This window comes from Azolla caroliniana, unplaced genomic scaffold (assembly GCF_043228905.1).
Source record: "Azolla caroliniana isolate FFs.n. ecotype wild unplaced genomic scaffold, voAzoCaro1.0.p SCAF_8, whole genome shotgun sequence".
Lineage (NCBI taxonomy): Eukaryota > Viridiplantae > Streptophyta > Polypodiopsida > Salviniales > Salviniaceae > Azolla > Azolla caroliniana.
The window spans coordinates 16,809,395-16,825,956 of NW_028230443.1; the positions used below are offsets into that span (position 1 = coordinate 16,809,395).

General features: G+C 36.6%; 3 protein-coding genes across 3 annotated transcripts; 1 reads left to right on the plus strand and 2 right to left on the minus strand.

Annotated features, from left to right (window-relative positions):
• Positions 1 to 1,047: 1,047 nt before the first annotated feature.
• LOC147861118 (Cwf18 pre-mRNA splicing factor) lies at positions 1,048 to 3,034 on the minus strand. The gene is made up of 4 exons (XM_087323258.1): positions 2,817 to 3,034; positions 2,268 to 2,394; positions 1,863 to 1,977; positions 1,048 to 1,396 (listed from the first exon to the last, which is right to left on the minus strand). The coding sequence occupies exons 1-4, from the start codon at positions 2,984 to 2,986 to the stop codon at positions 1,335 to 1,337; spliced, it is 474 nt and encodes a 157-aa protein (XP_087179384.1). The 5' UTR covers positions 2,987 to 3,034; the 3' UTR covers positions 1,048 to 1,334.
• Positions 3,035 to 7,273: 4,239 nt separating this feature from the next.
• Positions 7,274 to 10,490, plus strand: LOC147861119 (pentatricopeptide repeat-containing protein At1g08070, chloroplastic-like). Its single transcript, XM_087323397.1, has one exon. It carries the CDS (start codon positions 7,441 to 7,443, stop codon positions 9,424 to 9,426), a length of 1,986 nt encoding a protein of 661 aa, XP_087179523.1. The 5' UTR covers positions 7,274 to 7,440; the 3' UTR covers positions 9,427 to 10,490.
• LOC147861120 (protein IQ-DOMAIN 9-like) lies at positions 9,842 to 13,220 on the minus strand. The gene is made up of 6 exons (XM_087323398.1): positions 13,113 to 13,220; positions 12,323 to 12,430; positions 11,948 to 12,127; positions 11,590 to 11,814; positions 11,366 to 11,479; positions 9,842 to 10,494 (listed from the first exon to the last, which is right to left on the minus strand). The coding sequence occupies exons 2-6, from the start codon at positions 12,386 to 12,388 to the stop codon at positions 10,183 to 10,185; spliced, it is 897 nt and encodes a 298-aa protein (XP_087179524.1). The 5' UTR covers positions 12,389 to 12,430; positions 13,113 to 13,220; the 3' UTR covers positions 9,842 to 10,182.
• Between the last annotated feature and the right edge of the window lie 3,342 nt (positions 13,221 to 16,562).

Sequence of the window (16,562 nt, forward strand, 5' to 3'; positions counted from 1 at the left end):
ATGTGCATTGTGGAAATTACCAATGGTAGAAACGGACATATATATGCTTCTTTATATCTTTCTATACATTAAAGTACTCAGAAATCCCAACAATGTTTGACACATCATGATGCCATGCCTCACAAGCATCGAATGCCGTGAAATAGAAGGACCATTTGGGAGCGTTGACCTAGAAATACGCATGTTCTAATATTTTGTTGATGTTCGTGAACAATTGAGAAATTGACCAATCAAGATGAGCAATGCAATAAAACAGGAATGAGAAAAACGCAAATTGAAAGTATAAGAAGAGCAAGCGTGGATGGGATGCATTTCATGGAAAAATGTTCAATCCCAATGATAACAATCATTATGTTATTATTGTTTATAAAGCTTATTAACAACTTGGTTATGAATAAAACATAGGTAAAAGCAAAGTAATGAATAGAGGAGATTATATACTTGAGAATATAATAATGTGGAAATGATGATCAATTGGATCAATAAGCTCAATAATAATTATCTAATGGGCTTAGTGTGTCTAAGCTTATTGAATTGATAGATATCTTTTGGATGGACTTTACAAGAGTGTTACTACATTGTTCAAATGGCCAAAGCTTGATAACTCTTTTTTTTTCCCCCAAGAATCTCTTGCCAATGCAAGACAATCATTGCCAAATTTATTTTCATTGTGAGTCGATCGATCAATGCAAGTTCCACATTACAAATGATTGCATTTTGTTTAGCCTTTGAATATGGAGCTAGCTACTCCATATATCTCTTAAGACCTTCAATGAGATGTCCATACTGCTTATAGTGTTGCATTCATTTGAACAATTAAAGTACATGTCTTTTTATTGAAGTATATAGCATCATTCATGACATAGCAAAAAGGGCTTCATGCAGCATGAAGACATGGTCCGATTCAAGGTCCTCACACAACTATGTGCCATACATAACACTTTAGCATTGTTCTAACTCATAAAAAATCATGATCTTTCTATTATCCTATTCTGTAATGACCAAAACAATCGCAGAGATCACATTATCAAAATCCTTACAACACAGTTTGAACGGAACACGCCATCCATATAAAACATTCTCCAAAGTCATTGAGTTTGCTGTAATGTTATAAATGAGAACAAAGATGACATAGGCTAGCAAGTGCATCAAGAAAAGATGTTTTTGTATGCCTGCAATACGGCTGAGCTGGAGACCTTTCTCGAGTTTAAATACCACCAATATAGCTGAATCTCATCACCCATGTCCATCTTGCCCTCCACAGATAAATTTACAGTCATAGATGCTCTATGCTGATATTTAATCTGTATTTACATTAGAAAAGCTCATTTCTCTCATCCTTCTACTGATTGCCCATCAGCTTCTGCAAGCTCTTGTCGCCGTTTCTCTTCCTCTTCTGCATTAATTTGATCATAGCAGGAAATCTTTTAAGTTCCAGAAAAGGATTATAATACTTGTATTAAGATTGTCACACTTCAACTACAAATAATTAAAGAAAATATCATACCGCCAATACTCAGAAATACCTAGAATTGTCTTTACTTCCTGAAATGCCCATTTAGTTCCCATTTTCCCCCCCCAAATGCCATTTCAATCCCAAAGGAGTAATTACACACATACTTCTGCAATCATGTAGTCAATTCAACCTTTTTTTATTATATATGTGCCATTTGAGAAATTATATGACCAGTTCACCCACTTTTTCTCTCTTCCCAAGGCACGCCAGGGACATTTCGAGAATGGATGAAAACTTAGGGGTATTTGGGGGAATGAAAGAAAATTTCGGGATATTTTGGCGTTTCCCTTTAACATGAACCCTGCCTCCAACTTGCAATTCAAAACGTGGAAAGCGAGAAACATACGCATAAGATCAATGAGCGCCCTTTGTGTACGCCTCTCAAGCTTCTCCAGTTTCTTTGTTATATCCCTTCGCAGATCCCAGTTAGCTTTCTTTGGTGCAATGCTCACAAAAGGATCCTACAAAAAGGACAAAGTTTTAGATGGTTACTGAGGGGAATAATACAGTATCTTACAAAAAACAATACATGACTTCATTCCACTATTTCAATACTATCAATAAAAATTAATCTTAAAGTTTGTGTTTCATGCTTCTACAACTCAACTCACTACCTCTAATTCAAAATATAGCCAACACAGTCGTTGCATAATAATAAGAATACACAGTTAGCTTAATAAATTCCACTATTAAATGACTGATCGAAGCATAACTTAAAAGCTTGTATTAGATCCTTTGCATAAGTCAGTACCTCTGTGCCATTCGATATAGGTGCTGCAGCTACAGGGTCATCAAACTTTGGTATGGATGGAGGAATTACTTTATTCGGTTGCAATTCCTTATTGCGCGGGATATAATTCCGGAATCTCACTCCTTCCCTGATACAATATACCAAACAATTTGTCAAAAGAAACAGGATAGATATGCTGTGCCAGTTTTAAATGTCACAAAAAAATACATTTACACATAAATCTCTTTCAAAAGCCATTAAGACAACACAACATCATCCTAATTGTCATTATCAATGTAAGGCAATTAAGACAACAACAACATCATAGAAACAAGGAGCATTAATCATTGAAACAAAGGAATAATGAAAATAATCTGTCTATATGATCTTATTTCCATCTAACTAGAAAAATATTCTCCTTCGAGATCCTTCAAAACAACAACACCATCATAAGAAAAGGAAAAAAACAGCGGGAAGAATCTTTTTACGAGACTTCAGACTATTCAGCACGAAAGTTTCTCTTTCAGTATGTATAGACGGGAAAAAGGAACGAACGAAGAAACAGCTTACTGTGAATGGTCTTCTTCTTCTTCATCATCATCATCTTCTTTTCCTGCGTGTCTTTCTTCTTGCTGTTCTTCACCTTCAGCCTTGTTTTCCACGAGTTCCACGGCAGCGCGCAGAGCTCGAAGCCTCTCTCGTCTCTGAACCGCTGCGCTCTCGAGATCCTCCTCCGCCATAGCCACCAACAAAGCACACTCACGCAGACACACAAAACACAGAAACAGAGAAACAGAGCATTTTCTCATACTTATATATATTTACCAAAATACCCCTCTCTCTCTCTCTCTCTATATATATCAAGCATTTTCTCATACTTATATATATTTACCAAAATTCCCCTCGCTCTCTCTCTCTCTATATATATCAAGCATTTTCTCATACTTATATATATTTACCAAAATACCCCTCTCTCTCTCTCTCTCTCTATATCAAGCATTTTCTCATACTTATATATATTTACCAAAATACCCCTCTCTCTCTCTATCAAGCATTTTCTCATACTTATATATATTTACCCCCCTCTCTCTCTCTCTATCAAGCATTTTCTCATACTTATATATATTTACCAAATTACCCCTCTCTTTCTCTCTATCAAGCATTTTCTCATACTTATATATATTTACCAAAATACCCCTCTCTCTCTCTATCAAGCATTTTCTCATACTTATATATATTTACCAAATTACCCCTCTCTCTCTCTCTATCAAGCATTTTCTCATGCTTATATATATTTACCAAATTACCCCTCTCTCTCTCTATCAAGCATTTTCTCATACTTATATATATTTACCAAATTACCCCTCTCTCTCTCTATATATCAAGCATTTTCTCATACTTATATATATTTACCAAAATACCCCTCTCTCTCTCTCTATCAAGCATTTTCTCATACTTATATATATTTACCAAATTACCCCTCTCTCTCTCTCTATCAAGCATTTTCTCATACTTATATATATTTACCAAATTACCCCTCTCTCTCTCTCTCAAGCATTTTCTCATGCTTATATATATATGTATTTACCAAAATACCCCCCCCCCCCCCCTCTCTCTATCAAGCATTTTCTCATGCTTATATATATATGTATTTACCAAAATACCCCCCTCTCTCTCTCTCAAGCATTTTCTCATACTTATATATATTTACCAAATTACCCCTCTCTCTCTCTCTATCAAGCATTTTCTCATGCTTATATATATTTACCAAATTACCCCTCTCTCTCTCTATCAAGCATTTTCTCATACTTATATATATTTACCAAATTACCCCTCTCTCTCTCTATATATCAAGCATTTTCTCATACTTATATATATTTACCAAAATACCCCTCTCTCTCTCTCTATCAAGCATTTTCTCATACTTATATATATTTACCAAATTACCCCTCTCTCTCTCTCTATCAAGCATTTTCTCATACTTATATATATTTACCAAATTACCCCTCTCTCTCTCTCTCAAGCATTTTCTCATGCTTATATATATATGTATTTACCAAAATACCCCCCCCCCCCTCTCTCTATCAAGCATTTTCTCATGCTTATATATATATGTATTTACCAAAATACCCCCCTCTCTCTCTCTCAAGCATTTTCTCATACTTATATATATTTACCAAATTACCCCTCTCTCTCTCTCTCTCAAGCATTTTCTCATGCTTATATATATATGTATTTACCAGAATACCCCCCCCCCTCTCTCTATCAAGCATTTTCTCATGCTTATATATATGTATTTACCAAAATACCCCCCTCTCTCTCTCTCAAGCATTTTCTCATACTTATATATATTTACCAAATTACCCCCCTCTCTCTCTCTCAAGCATTTTCTCATACTTATATATATTTACCAAATTACCCCCCCCCCTCTCTCTCTCAAGCATTTTCTCATACTTATATTTATATTTACCAAAATACCCCTCTCTCTTAAGCATTTTCTCATACTTATATATATTTACGAGAATACCCCTCTCTCTCAAACATTTTCTCATATTTTGTATATATTTACGAAAATACCCCTCTCTCTCAAACATTTTCTCATATTTTGTATATATTTACCAAAATAACCCTATCTCTCAAACAAAAAAACAAAGCATTTTTGTCATATTTATATATATTTGCCAAAATACCACCCTCCCTTTTGTTTTCCCAAAAACGCCTCTCTTTTGTTCTCTCACAAATGAGCTTTCTTTCACACCCTTGGTTGGCGTCCAATCAAATGTTCTCCTCATCCACAGACCTCCCTATTTTGCTGCCATGGCCTCCAAATGCAATTCTATGTTCACCTTGTCTTGCTTGATCCCTTTCCTAACCTCGAGACCTCAAGACTATGAGTACAAAGGACATTGATCGCCCTCTTTTTGCGTTAAATGGGCTGACAATCAGGGGTGAGAAGATGCGCCCATTTGAACTACTACCACAATCCTTTGTACCTAGCAACCTAGTTCCATTTGGCTATAAGGTTTATTGTAACCATATCATGTGCATATGTGTTGCTCAAGTAGTGTCACAACATTCCATCTCTTAGACCATGGTGGAGATCAACCCGGTTTTAAGGAGCATCATTGAGTGGGGTGTGGCCACCTTGACCCCAAGGTAGTATTATAGAAACATATCTGGTACCTTCTCAATAGCATTCCATTCCTCATAACTCTACCCCATATAACATGACTAGAAGGATACTTCTCAATGTTGTTCAATCTAAATGGGTACTTCTTCATAACTCTACCCCATATATGCATAGCTTGGAATTCTAACACATTGAACTTTATGATCTTTGTAAGATAGGGAGAAAAGGAGATAATTTGACATTAGTCACTTCATAAGGTTGTCCAACAAAGATCTTGAAGGTCATACAATCTTCCCTTACTTGAATTTCTCTTCCTATTTCTATATCTTAATCATTTTCTATGGTTTCTTTCATGGAAGAGAGAGAGAGAGAGAGAGAGAGAGAGAGAGAGAGAGAGAGAGAGAGAGAGAGAGAGAGATTGAACACAATAAGGTCTAACAAAGAGACTACATGGTTGTGTATTCAACACCTACATTATGTATTGTCCCATAGTGCATGGGTTGATAAAAGTGGTGTTTATAGCTAGTTTTATAGAAATACACATAAAAATGGAGAAATCTTAGGGACATGTTATCAAGATTATTTATTGAAGATACAAAGCAAAAGTATTTAGTGAATGTTGGAAAAAAGAGGATATTTGGATATTATGAGCAATTAGATAAGCATCATGCTTGGGCATGTACATACATTGTTCAGTATGGATCTTTATGGTAGGTACTCATAAGTATCACAAATTATGGTGTAGTCTATTTGCAATCAATATATTTTAATACAATTTGTATGTGATAGACAATATTGACATGGTCATTCAAACATTTTTGTCCTGGGTAATATTGGGCACCATGACCAACATTGAAAGAAATGTTGCTTTACAAAATTATGTTGAGTTTTCCCATTCATGCATTATACAATAGGAGATCATGAGAAAACAACTCAAGTTTGTAGGATTTGGGTAGGGAATTTCATATTTTGATGCATGATTCTTGTCCATCCATTATGAATATTTCTAATTGACAAGTTTAGAGGACTACTCAACAGACACTAATAGGTTTAGTGAATAAGGACACATTTCTTTCTTTGTCGAGATTTTATATATTCATATTCTCATCTGTCTCTTCATAAATATTTGCACCTCACAATTTCAGACATCAACTATGTAGAAATAAGGGTTTAGCGAACAAGGGTGCCCCTTTCCAATGAATAGAGATTTTATCTACGAATATATTATTCTCATCTGTCCCCTCACAAGCATTTGCATTTGACAACTTCATAGAGAGAATGGAAAACAAGGACAAATTTCAGTGAATGATAGCGCTTAATTATGTGAATGGAGATTATATATATATATATATATATATATATATATATATATCTTACTATTATTGTTCGTCCTTTCAAAAGTATCTCCAAACCCACGAGTTTTTGGAGGGTTCAGCGAACGAGGGCGCATTCTTTTGTGAAAGAAGATGTAATACACCGACATCCTACTCTCGTTTGTCCCTTCATAAGCATTTGGCATGGGGTAGGTTTAGAGGGAACTGATTGGGCAACTTCAACGAGCGAGGGATGATTTTCTTTCTATCCATGAACTTATTCTCGCCCATCCCGTCATGGATAATTGGAAGCGACAAATGAAGAGGGCTCCGCGGACAAATATAGGGATGATTTTCTTTCTATCCATGAACTTATTCTTGTCCATGCCTTCACGAATAATTGGAAGTGACAAATGCAGAGGGCTCGGCGGACAAATGTAGGGTTAGCAAAAGAGCGCGCCCCCAACACCTACCAAGGTGTGTCCCCTGACACACCTTTCATAGAGTCAGCTCATTTGAGACAAGCATATATATATATATACCAATTTGTAAGCTTACTTTCATTCCATGCCCAATTCTCTTAATATCCCATGGCTTATGCATTCCCTTGGACTCTGTATGCTTCTCTACCAAAAAAACTTGAAGACATGGATCAAGCCAAGGAACCCATGGCATGCCCCAAAACCACTTTTCTGATGAAAAGGAATGATGGGTTCTCACCAATTCATGGGGACATGTTGAAAAACTATCCATGTTAGCATCTCACCTTCTTCATGAGATCAAACAATGCACTCAGAGAAAAGATCTCACATCAGCAAGAAAAGCACATGCTTTGCTTGTTAGTAATGGCTATGACTGTGATGCTTACTTGGGCAGTTACTTGATTCGCATGTTCATCTCATGTGATAGCTTATCCTGTGCAAATACCGTGTTTTCTAAGCTCTACAAACCTAATGTTTATGCATGGAGTGATATTATTTTGGCTAATACTAACAATGGACAGAGTGAGAGAGCAATCGGTATCTACCATCAAATGCAAACGGTGCTCATCCGGCCGGACAAATGCGTGTTCGTAGCTGCTCTCAAGGCTTGTGCAAGCGCAAAGTTTCTTATAGATGGTAAGAGAGTGCATTGTGATATAATAAGATGTGGATTGGAGCAAAATGTGTTCATTCGAAGCTCGCTTGTGGACATGTATGCGAAATGCAAGAGTCTCGAAGATGCATGTAATGTGTTTGATGAAATGCCGACCAATGATGTGGTGGTTTGGAACACAATGATATCCGGGTATGCATCACATGGACATTGTTGTCAAGCTTTAGAGTTGCTTCATTCTATGCAAATACAAGGACCTCAGCCTAACCACAGGTCTTGGACAGCCATTCTCTCGGGTTATGCCCACTATGGTCATGATAAAGATGCATCTCAACTCATTCAACAAATGTCATATGAGGGTTTAGAACCTAATATAGTCACGTGGAATGCATTGATTTCAGGTTATGTCCTGCATGGACACAATGAGGAGGCAATACAAGTTTTCAGCCAAATGTTCGGAGGAAATCATCGACCCGATAAAGTCACTTACCTAAGTTTAGTGAAAGCATGTGCCAGTAAAGTTGATCTACAACTTGGAAAGCTAATACACAATCAAATGATCAATGATGACATTGATATCGGTGTGGTCATCGCGACCTCGCTTATTGATATGTATGCAAAATGTGGAAGCTTTGAGAATGCATGGTGTCTATTTGAGAAACTCTCGAAGAAAGATGTTGTCGCTTGGAATACAATTATATCAGGGTATGTCTTGCATGGTTGTGGGATGGATGCATTCTGTAAATTTCAGCAGATGCAAGCAGAGGGAATCATGCCTGATATTACAACTCTCCTTAGCATCCTCAAAATGTGCTCTCTCACATCGGCATTGAATATTGGAATGATAATCCATTCTAGTATGATAGATAGTGGTTTGGACGTAGATGAATATGTTGCAAGTAGTCTCATTGACATGTACGCTGGATCTGGAAGTTTGAAAGATGCACGCAAAATCTTTGATAAGATGCCTAAGGTTGATCTAGCTAGTTGGAATGCTTTGGTTGCTGGATATGCAATTTCAAGCGACTATCCGCCGGTTGATAAATTGCTCGAAGATATGCAAAGTAAAGGTTTGGCCCCGGATGGTGTTACATTTGTTTCTTTGCTCTCTTCGTGTGGTTTTCTTGGATTGGTCGATGAAGGTTCTAAGTTATTCAACTCAATGAGGGAAACCTATGGAGTTTCTCATACAAATGAGCACTTTGGATGTATGGTTGATCTTCTTGGTGGTTCTGGTTTTCTATTAGAGGCAGAGGATTTTCTCCATGTAGTTCCACATCAACCCACGATTGTGCCATGGACTTCTTTGCTCAATAGTTGTAGGATCTTCAATGATGTAGATATAGCTGAGCATTGCTTTAAGCATGTTGTTGATATGGATGAGAGTTGTGCTTCGGCTTATGCACTTATGTCAATCATTTATTCAACCTCTGGCATGGGTCATTATTCATGTATATTAAAGGAAATGAGGCAACATTCTAATGCATGGAAAAAACCAGGAAGAGCTTATATTGAGATTGATAGTGGGTTGCATGGATTTGTGGTTGGCGATGATGTACATCCTCAATGTGAAGAAATATATAGAAAGTTGGATGCTTTAACCATTCACCTTAAGGTGGAAGGGCATGTATGGTTCTACTAAATGATGATGTCAACACTCTGGATGGAAGTATTCCATTTTTGAAATGCAATTTGGTATCAGGCATTAAAGATGCTTTAAGTAAAGCATATCCTCTGATTGAAAATATCAAATGTTTTAATCTACTTCCATGATTCATACATTTCAAGATAAATGAAGGGGAACCTGGATAGTTAAAAGGAGTGGCTATTATATTTAGTGATTGGTGTATCATGAGAAATTATTCCTAGAAATAGAAATATAATTTAATGTGTGATCAATAATAAAAGAAAACAAGACATTGCTTGCAAGGCACAATATGATGGGTTGCAACTTATTTGTAGATAATCAAGTAACATCTAAAAACTGATCAGAGAGAAAAATTTGCAATAATCTCAAGAAACAAAGTATAATACTGAGAACAAGAAGTGATCCATAGTTTACAAAACCTTCAACAATTCATTACATTGTATATACAAGTACAACTTCTGAAAGTCAAAAGGAAAAAAACTTACATATCAGGTGTTGGATCATATCACAAGAATAAAGAATAGCATGAAATCAACACTACAAATAATACAAAACATGTGTTGGATACCAGCATGGGTTCTAGCGACTGTGTCTTTATGTCAATGGGAATTTGCTAAAATCCTTGTGTTTGGAATATGCTTTCAGTTGTGACGCAATACATTAACACTATGTGGAAGGCTGATTTACTTGGAAATAATACCAGAATAAACACGTCTTTCAGGTGATGGCTCTCTTCCATATCACTTGTCATTACTCTTTGATTGTGTCAACTACCTTAGAATGAACACGCTTTTTAGCAACAACTGGAGCCGGCCTTTTTAGGACTACTTTCTTTCTTGTATTTTGTTCCTTTGTTTTCATTTTGGATTCTTTGTTTGGTCTCACTTTTGAAGAATTATTTACACCCCTTATCCGACTATCTTTGGATTCTTGTTTAGATCTCTCTTTTGAAGAATCGTTTACACCACTTATCCAACGATCCAGCCAGATCCAGCTCCATGTTGAGTTATCAAGCTCATAGTCAAGAAAATAATCAGAGTTGAATGATGAATTTGCTCTCCACTGTCACAAAAAGCACAATCTGAATGGGTTTTCTTCTTTCCTTTATAAATCGTATAATTGTATTTAATCACATTACAATTATAATACAAAATTAATAGGTCATACGACCATCGTGACAGCCATTGCTTTGTCTCTTCTTTCGTATTAAGACTGTACCCTAGAGGAAATCCCAGTATTTACTAACCCATGCACCTGGGTTCAAATCTCATTATATGCACTACTTTAGTAGATGCCACTGCAGAATGTAGGAGAGGAATACATTATCTGATTCCCACTGGATAACCTTATCAAGTAAGCTACATGTGTCTCCCTCTCTATCCTTTTTTTTGTCATGCCTTATCCTGGTGTATGCCATCTAGGCTATCAACCAAGGTCATGGGATTCAAATCCTTACTTCTACGCATTTTTTGTTACACTACATATCACTTCTACTAAATCACATGCCACATCAGTATATCAAACTAACCTTGCGGTCTCCAAACAGTTGACACAGCCATCTCAACAATGACCCAATTGGCTCTATCTTGTTTTAGGGATTACCCTAGTGGTAAGCCAAGTTTTAGAAAACCATGCACTTAAGAGTCAAATTTATAAGATTTCATGAGGTAACTTTCAATTTCATTAAGTAACTTTGGCCTTTGGAGTAACTTCCGTTTTCATTTCATTCTCAAATTCAGACAAAGAAAGAGGAGCGATGAATGAGAGGGTATATGTTCTTCCCTCTCTAGACAACATAAGAACTGTGGACTAATAAACAGCCGATGGAATCCATTGAATCTCCAAATGTGTCCAAGTATGCGTAACATTGTTCTCTCCTTCCTCTTGCAGAGAAAGAGATTAGAATTTCTTGATTTTGTAAGAATGACATTACCTGATTTGAGAAAGCATATGCCAAGGCCCGCTCACGTTTAACTGCTGCATCACGTCTTTGTTGAACTCTCGCATGGATTTCCTCAAGTGTTCCAGTGGCATCACACCACTCTGCCTGTCAAACGTATATCTATATCCTCTATAAGCAAAGAAGAAAATAATACTACATTTTCTTGTAAAGTATTGAAATTCTTCATATAAAAGAACTTAGATTCAGTATATCACTTCTGATTCCACAGTGCATGGTGATATTGTATTTCCGGGATGTTTTTGAGGTCCTCCTAATGTGCTTCGCCTCTTTAATGCACGTTGTTCATGAATTTGTGCTTGAATCCGCACAAAATCTCGGATTGGACGTAAACTTGCAAGAGATTGTTCACGAACCTTGCGCCCGTTGATAGTTGCTCGTAGGCATGCAAGCGCCTTTAAGGCTCGGAGTGCCCTTCTTGCCTGATTCAGCATAATAGAATATATATGTGCAAAAACAAATTACGAAGAATTTGTCTGGTTTGGACTTGAAAACAAAATAAATTTGAATATCCTAGTAAGAGGTTTATGTCAAAGGAGAAATGATGAATCTAACCAAGAACCCACGGAATGCAGTTTGGATCCGGATTGCCGCTCGCTCTTCTTGGCTATATTCTTCATCATTTTCTTTTTTTGAAATGATAACCTCAATTTCCTGGGAACCATTTTGAGCTAATCCTTTCTTAAAATCATTGGATGATTTCCATAAAGTCCAGGTTCGAGGCTTATCCTTATCCTATTTGCAGATCAAACAAAAACAAACATTTAGGAGACAAAATACAATGATGAACCCTATAAGTCCCCATATAAATGATCTCACTTTCCCAACACACATGTGTAATACACATATTGAGTGCAAATTGAATATTTGACATACAGAATAAGATATGAAGACTTAAAACAATGGCATTGGCTAATGCGGAGAATTTACACTGGATGTAGTCTTTCCACGATTCGATTTTTTTCTCCGAACAATGGATTTAAGCCACGAACCCATCTTGAAGTTATTCTATTATGGCATCCAACACTAGTAATGGTTCTACATTCAGAACAAAAGATGAAATTCAGCTATTCTAACCATTAATTTGAGGGGATTTATTTAATTCTTCAAGTTATAATCATCATTTGTTTCACTTTTTTATGCATAGATTATTTATTAATGGCATCACAATTATAACTTTGAGAAGAAGAGAAAAACATCTTCTCCAATAAATAGATGAAATTTGTGATTCCAAATGAATCACAAAATTGCAATGTCTATAATTTGGAATCACAATAATTACACATTCGATCATTTCAAAATCACAATTGCATATCTGATTGCAACAATGGGTAATTCAGGTCTGATTCATTAAGGAAACATGATGATCACAGGTGAATAAGCTTATGAATTTCAAGAATGAGATTAATCTGAATCATTCCCCTTATAGAAGGATAATCTCAGAGACCAAATTAAGCTATCAATACCTATGCATTAAAATGTTTTAAAAAACACACCAAATTTAAGCCCAAAAAAACACCCTTTTCTTATAAGAACCCCCATTCCCCCCCCCCCAAAAGATAAATACATATATTGAAATTCAATGGGGGAATGACAAAAAATTAAAAGCTTCTCATTAAGAAGAGCCTTGAAAAGGAACCTAGGATGGTTAATCCGGTTGAAGAGAGGGCATATGAAGAGGTGAGAGAGAGAGAGAGAGAGAGAGTTTTAAGACACTTACATGTTACAGGAAGGTCTTCAGAATGAATGAGCAGAATAAAGCTTCCATGACTGTTCTTGAACTTCCCAATAGTGAGCGCCCCCTCCCCACCCCCCAATTCTCTTCTTCTTCTTTCTTCTTCTTCTTCTTCTTCTTTATATCATTGCTTCTTAAAAGCCCCAAAACTTGTCTCTTTTGTCCCCCATTTGCGATTCGCGAGCACGAGCATGTGTCCTGTGTCCTGTGTCCGGGTCCAGGTTCGGGTTCGGGTTCATCATGTGTCCACTGTCTCGTGTCCGGGTTCATGTCATGTGTCCTGTGTCCGGGTCCGGGTTCATGTCATGTGTCCACTATCCTGTGTCCGGGTCCGGGTTTGTATCCCGTGTCCGGCCTCTGGCCTGAATACTCACTTCCAGCCTTTTGTTTTGGTTGGGCCTCCATATCCTAACTTTGGCATGTTGTTTTCGGCTTCATGTTCGATTACTTAACTTGAGAGCTTTTCTGTTCACATCCACACTTGGATCGAGGTCCCAGATTTGGGTTTGTTTGGGCTGGGAAGGACGCACCTCTGGTGTACCAGTTATCGTGCCCACCTCGGCCCTATTGGGGAGGCCGCAACAATAGGAGCAGGGGAACCTCCAGAGGCCGATTCTGACCTTTTTTGGTCCTTGTTCGACGGTTCGAAGAATGCTTTGCCATCTAAGCTCTCATGTTGGGTTCAGCATTTGAATAACTTCCTTTGAGCTTTCTATTCAAGGTGGGTTCGGGTTTTGTCAAACGCTTTTTGCAAGCTTTGTGTTTTCTTCAGGTGGGGCTTGATTATGTTATGTCCTGCGTTTTCCGTTCAAGGCTTTGAATCCTTACTTTGATCCAATTGTCGCAGAATTGTCATTGGGCACTAAAATAAACATCACATATATATATATAATATGTTATGGTTCTCGATAGACCAACAAATATGATCCACATGACCTAGAAGAAAACATGAAAATAAGTATAAGCTAGCTAGGGTCATCTAGCGAAATAGAGAAATCGGTGGGTTTCAATTAACCAAGGCCTAACCAACGCTAAAGATATGCCATAACACAAAAAAGTTGAGCTATCATAAATAAACAATGATCATGGAATTATACTTGAATAATTGACCTTTTATTGTATTGATTGACATTTGAAGAATTGTTTGACTCAAATAATCGCCGCATGATGTCTTTAAAATATGGCATTTTCAGTTACTTATTGATTAGCATTAAAGATACTTAAACACATTTTATTAGAGAAAAATGTTGTTTGTTAGTTATAGAGTGGAATAATGAATACTTAGGGTGCCCAGTCATTCATGACAACACACAATTTGTTGTTGAGTCACTGTAGAAGCATCTTATTAGTTCCAAACTCACTTTCACACCGGCAACAACTTGGACAAACACATGTAATAAAACAAAATTTAGTCGATCATTGAATCGACAAATAACTTTTCGGTAGCAGGTAAACTGTAGCTTTCAATGTTCTAGTCATGGCCCTCTTGAAATTTTGTTCACCTAATGATTTGATGATTCATCAAAGAGTTCAGTGATATGCATGATGCATCTAATAATATACACTTCTTAAGGCCTTCATTTTAGATGAACACATTTATACACCTTTCCCATTTACAAATTCAAAGAGAATGAATCATGACATTTCCGTCGGCTTACAATCAACGTGTTAACTTTTCTATTCTAAACTATGAAAAAAGATAAGGCTAAATGCTTGTTGGATGCCTTTTTCCAATGTATATTTTAGGAAATGTTTAGGTATATTTTATGAGGAAGATTTCTAAAATATTGCCACGTAATACGGGAAATTGAAAATATTATTAGTAATGTTTGTAAAAGTAGACGGAATATCAATGGAAAGTCAGAAGATATAGCTACAATGTCTCTATTCTTCGTTCATATTGTTGTGCTCAATATCATTTTTTACCCTTAAAATTGGATATTTGTTTCCCTTGAAAGTTGGCCCTAAACAATTTCTTGAGTATCAACACTCTCGTAAGTGCTCTACTTTTTATCATATTTGACTTTTCTTTCCACGCATCGTCAATCTCATACTATCCCTACACACATTTGTTCACAATCATTGTGTGCCCTCTTAATCACAAACACATATTAGTAAAATTTATGAACATTGAGGGTCACTATTAAAACTCTATACCCACATGGAAATGTTTCATTTTTCCCACAAATATTTTACCTTTGATGTGGCTACCACTAGCAATGGGCCCAGTTTCGGCTCAAACCGAACCGAACCGTTAAATCGTGGCTTAACGGTTTATTGGTTCAAAGATAAATAAACCATTAGGTTTGGTTTCAAATGTTATGATCTGGTTTGGTTTCGATTCGGTTCGGTTTTGAATTTCATGGTTTAGTGGTTTAGCGGTTTCGGTTTAAAGGTTTATAGATTTATAGGTTTATAGGTTAAAAAATATTCTTAAATTTTCATCTCTAGGCTCTAACTTTCAGCTTTTAATTTTAAACCTCTAGGCTCCAACTTATTAAATTTTATATGCATTATAAGTAGAGTCTCCTTTTGATGTATGATTATCAAATTTATGATAAATATGATGACCAAATTTATGTTTTAAACCTCTAGGCTCTAACTTATTAAATTTTATATGCATTATAAGTAGAGTCTCCTTTTGATGTATGATTATCAAATTTATGATAAATATGATGACCAAATTTATGACAGGTATGATGACCAAATTTATAATAAGTGTGATAACCAAATTTATGATGATTTTCTCACACAAATTCATAATATGTATGATAATCAATATCTCTAAAAATGGTTTGGTTTGGTTCTAAATTTCCCGTAAACGTTTTGGTTTGGTTTTTATTATAAATAAATGGTTTGGTTTGGTTTCAAGTAGGGATCGACAACGGCTCGGCTCAAGCCTAAACCGTTTGGCTTAGTCGGCTTGAAAACGACTTAACGGCTTAACGGCTCGGCTCGGCTTGAGCCGAGCCGTTCCGACCCAAGCCGGCTAAACTGTTTAAGTCGGCTATCAACTTTAGAGAGAGGGGGAGAGAGACAATAAACAAGGGGAAAGAGAGAGAGAGAGAGAGAGAGAGAGAGAGAGAGAAAGCCCAAATGGATGTAGCTCAGTTGGTAAGGTTGCCCAATAGAGACCAGGTAGTCATGGGTTCAATCCCTACATTCCACAGTGGCATCTAGTGAAATAGAGATATATATGAAGTATATAATAGAGAGGTGAGGAAATTGGGTTTCGAACCCAAGACACAATACTTGTAGTGTTATCAACTTACCACTAGGGTAAGCTAATTACGATTTTAAAAAAAAGAAAAAAAGAGAGAGAGAAAGAGAGAGACTACACAGAGGGGAGAGAGAGAGAGAGGAACTACATAGAGGGGAGAGATCAAGCCAAACCGGCTAAGCCTAAACCGAACCGTTGTCGATCCCTAGTTTCAA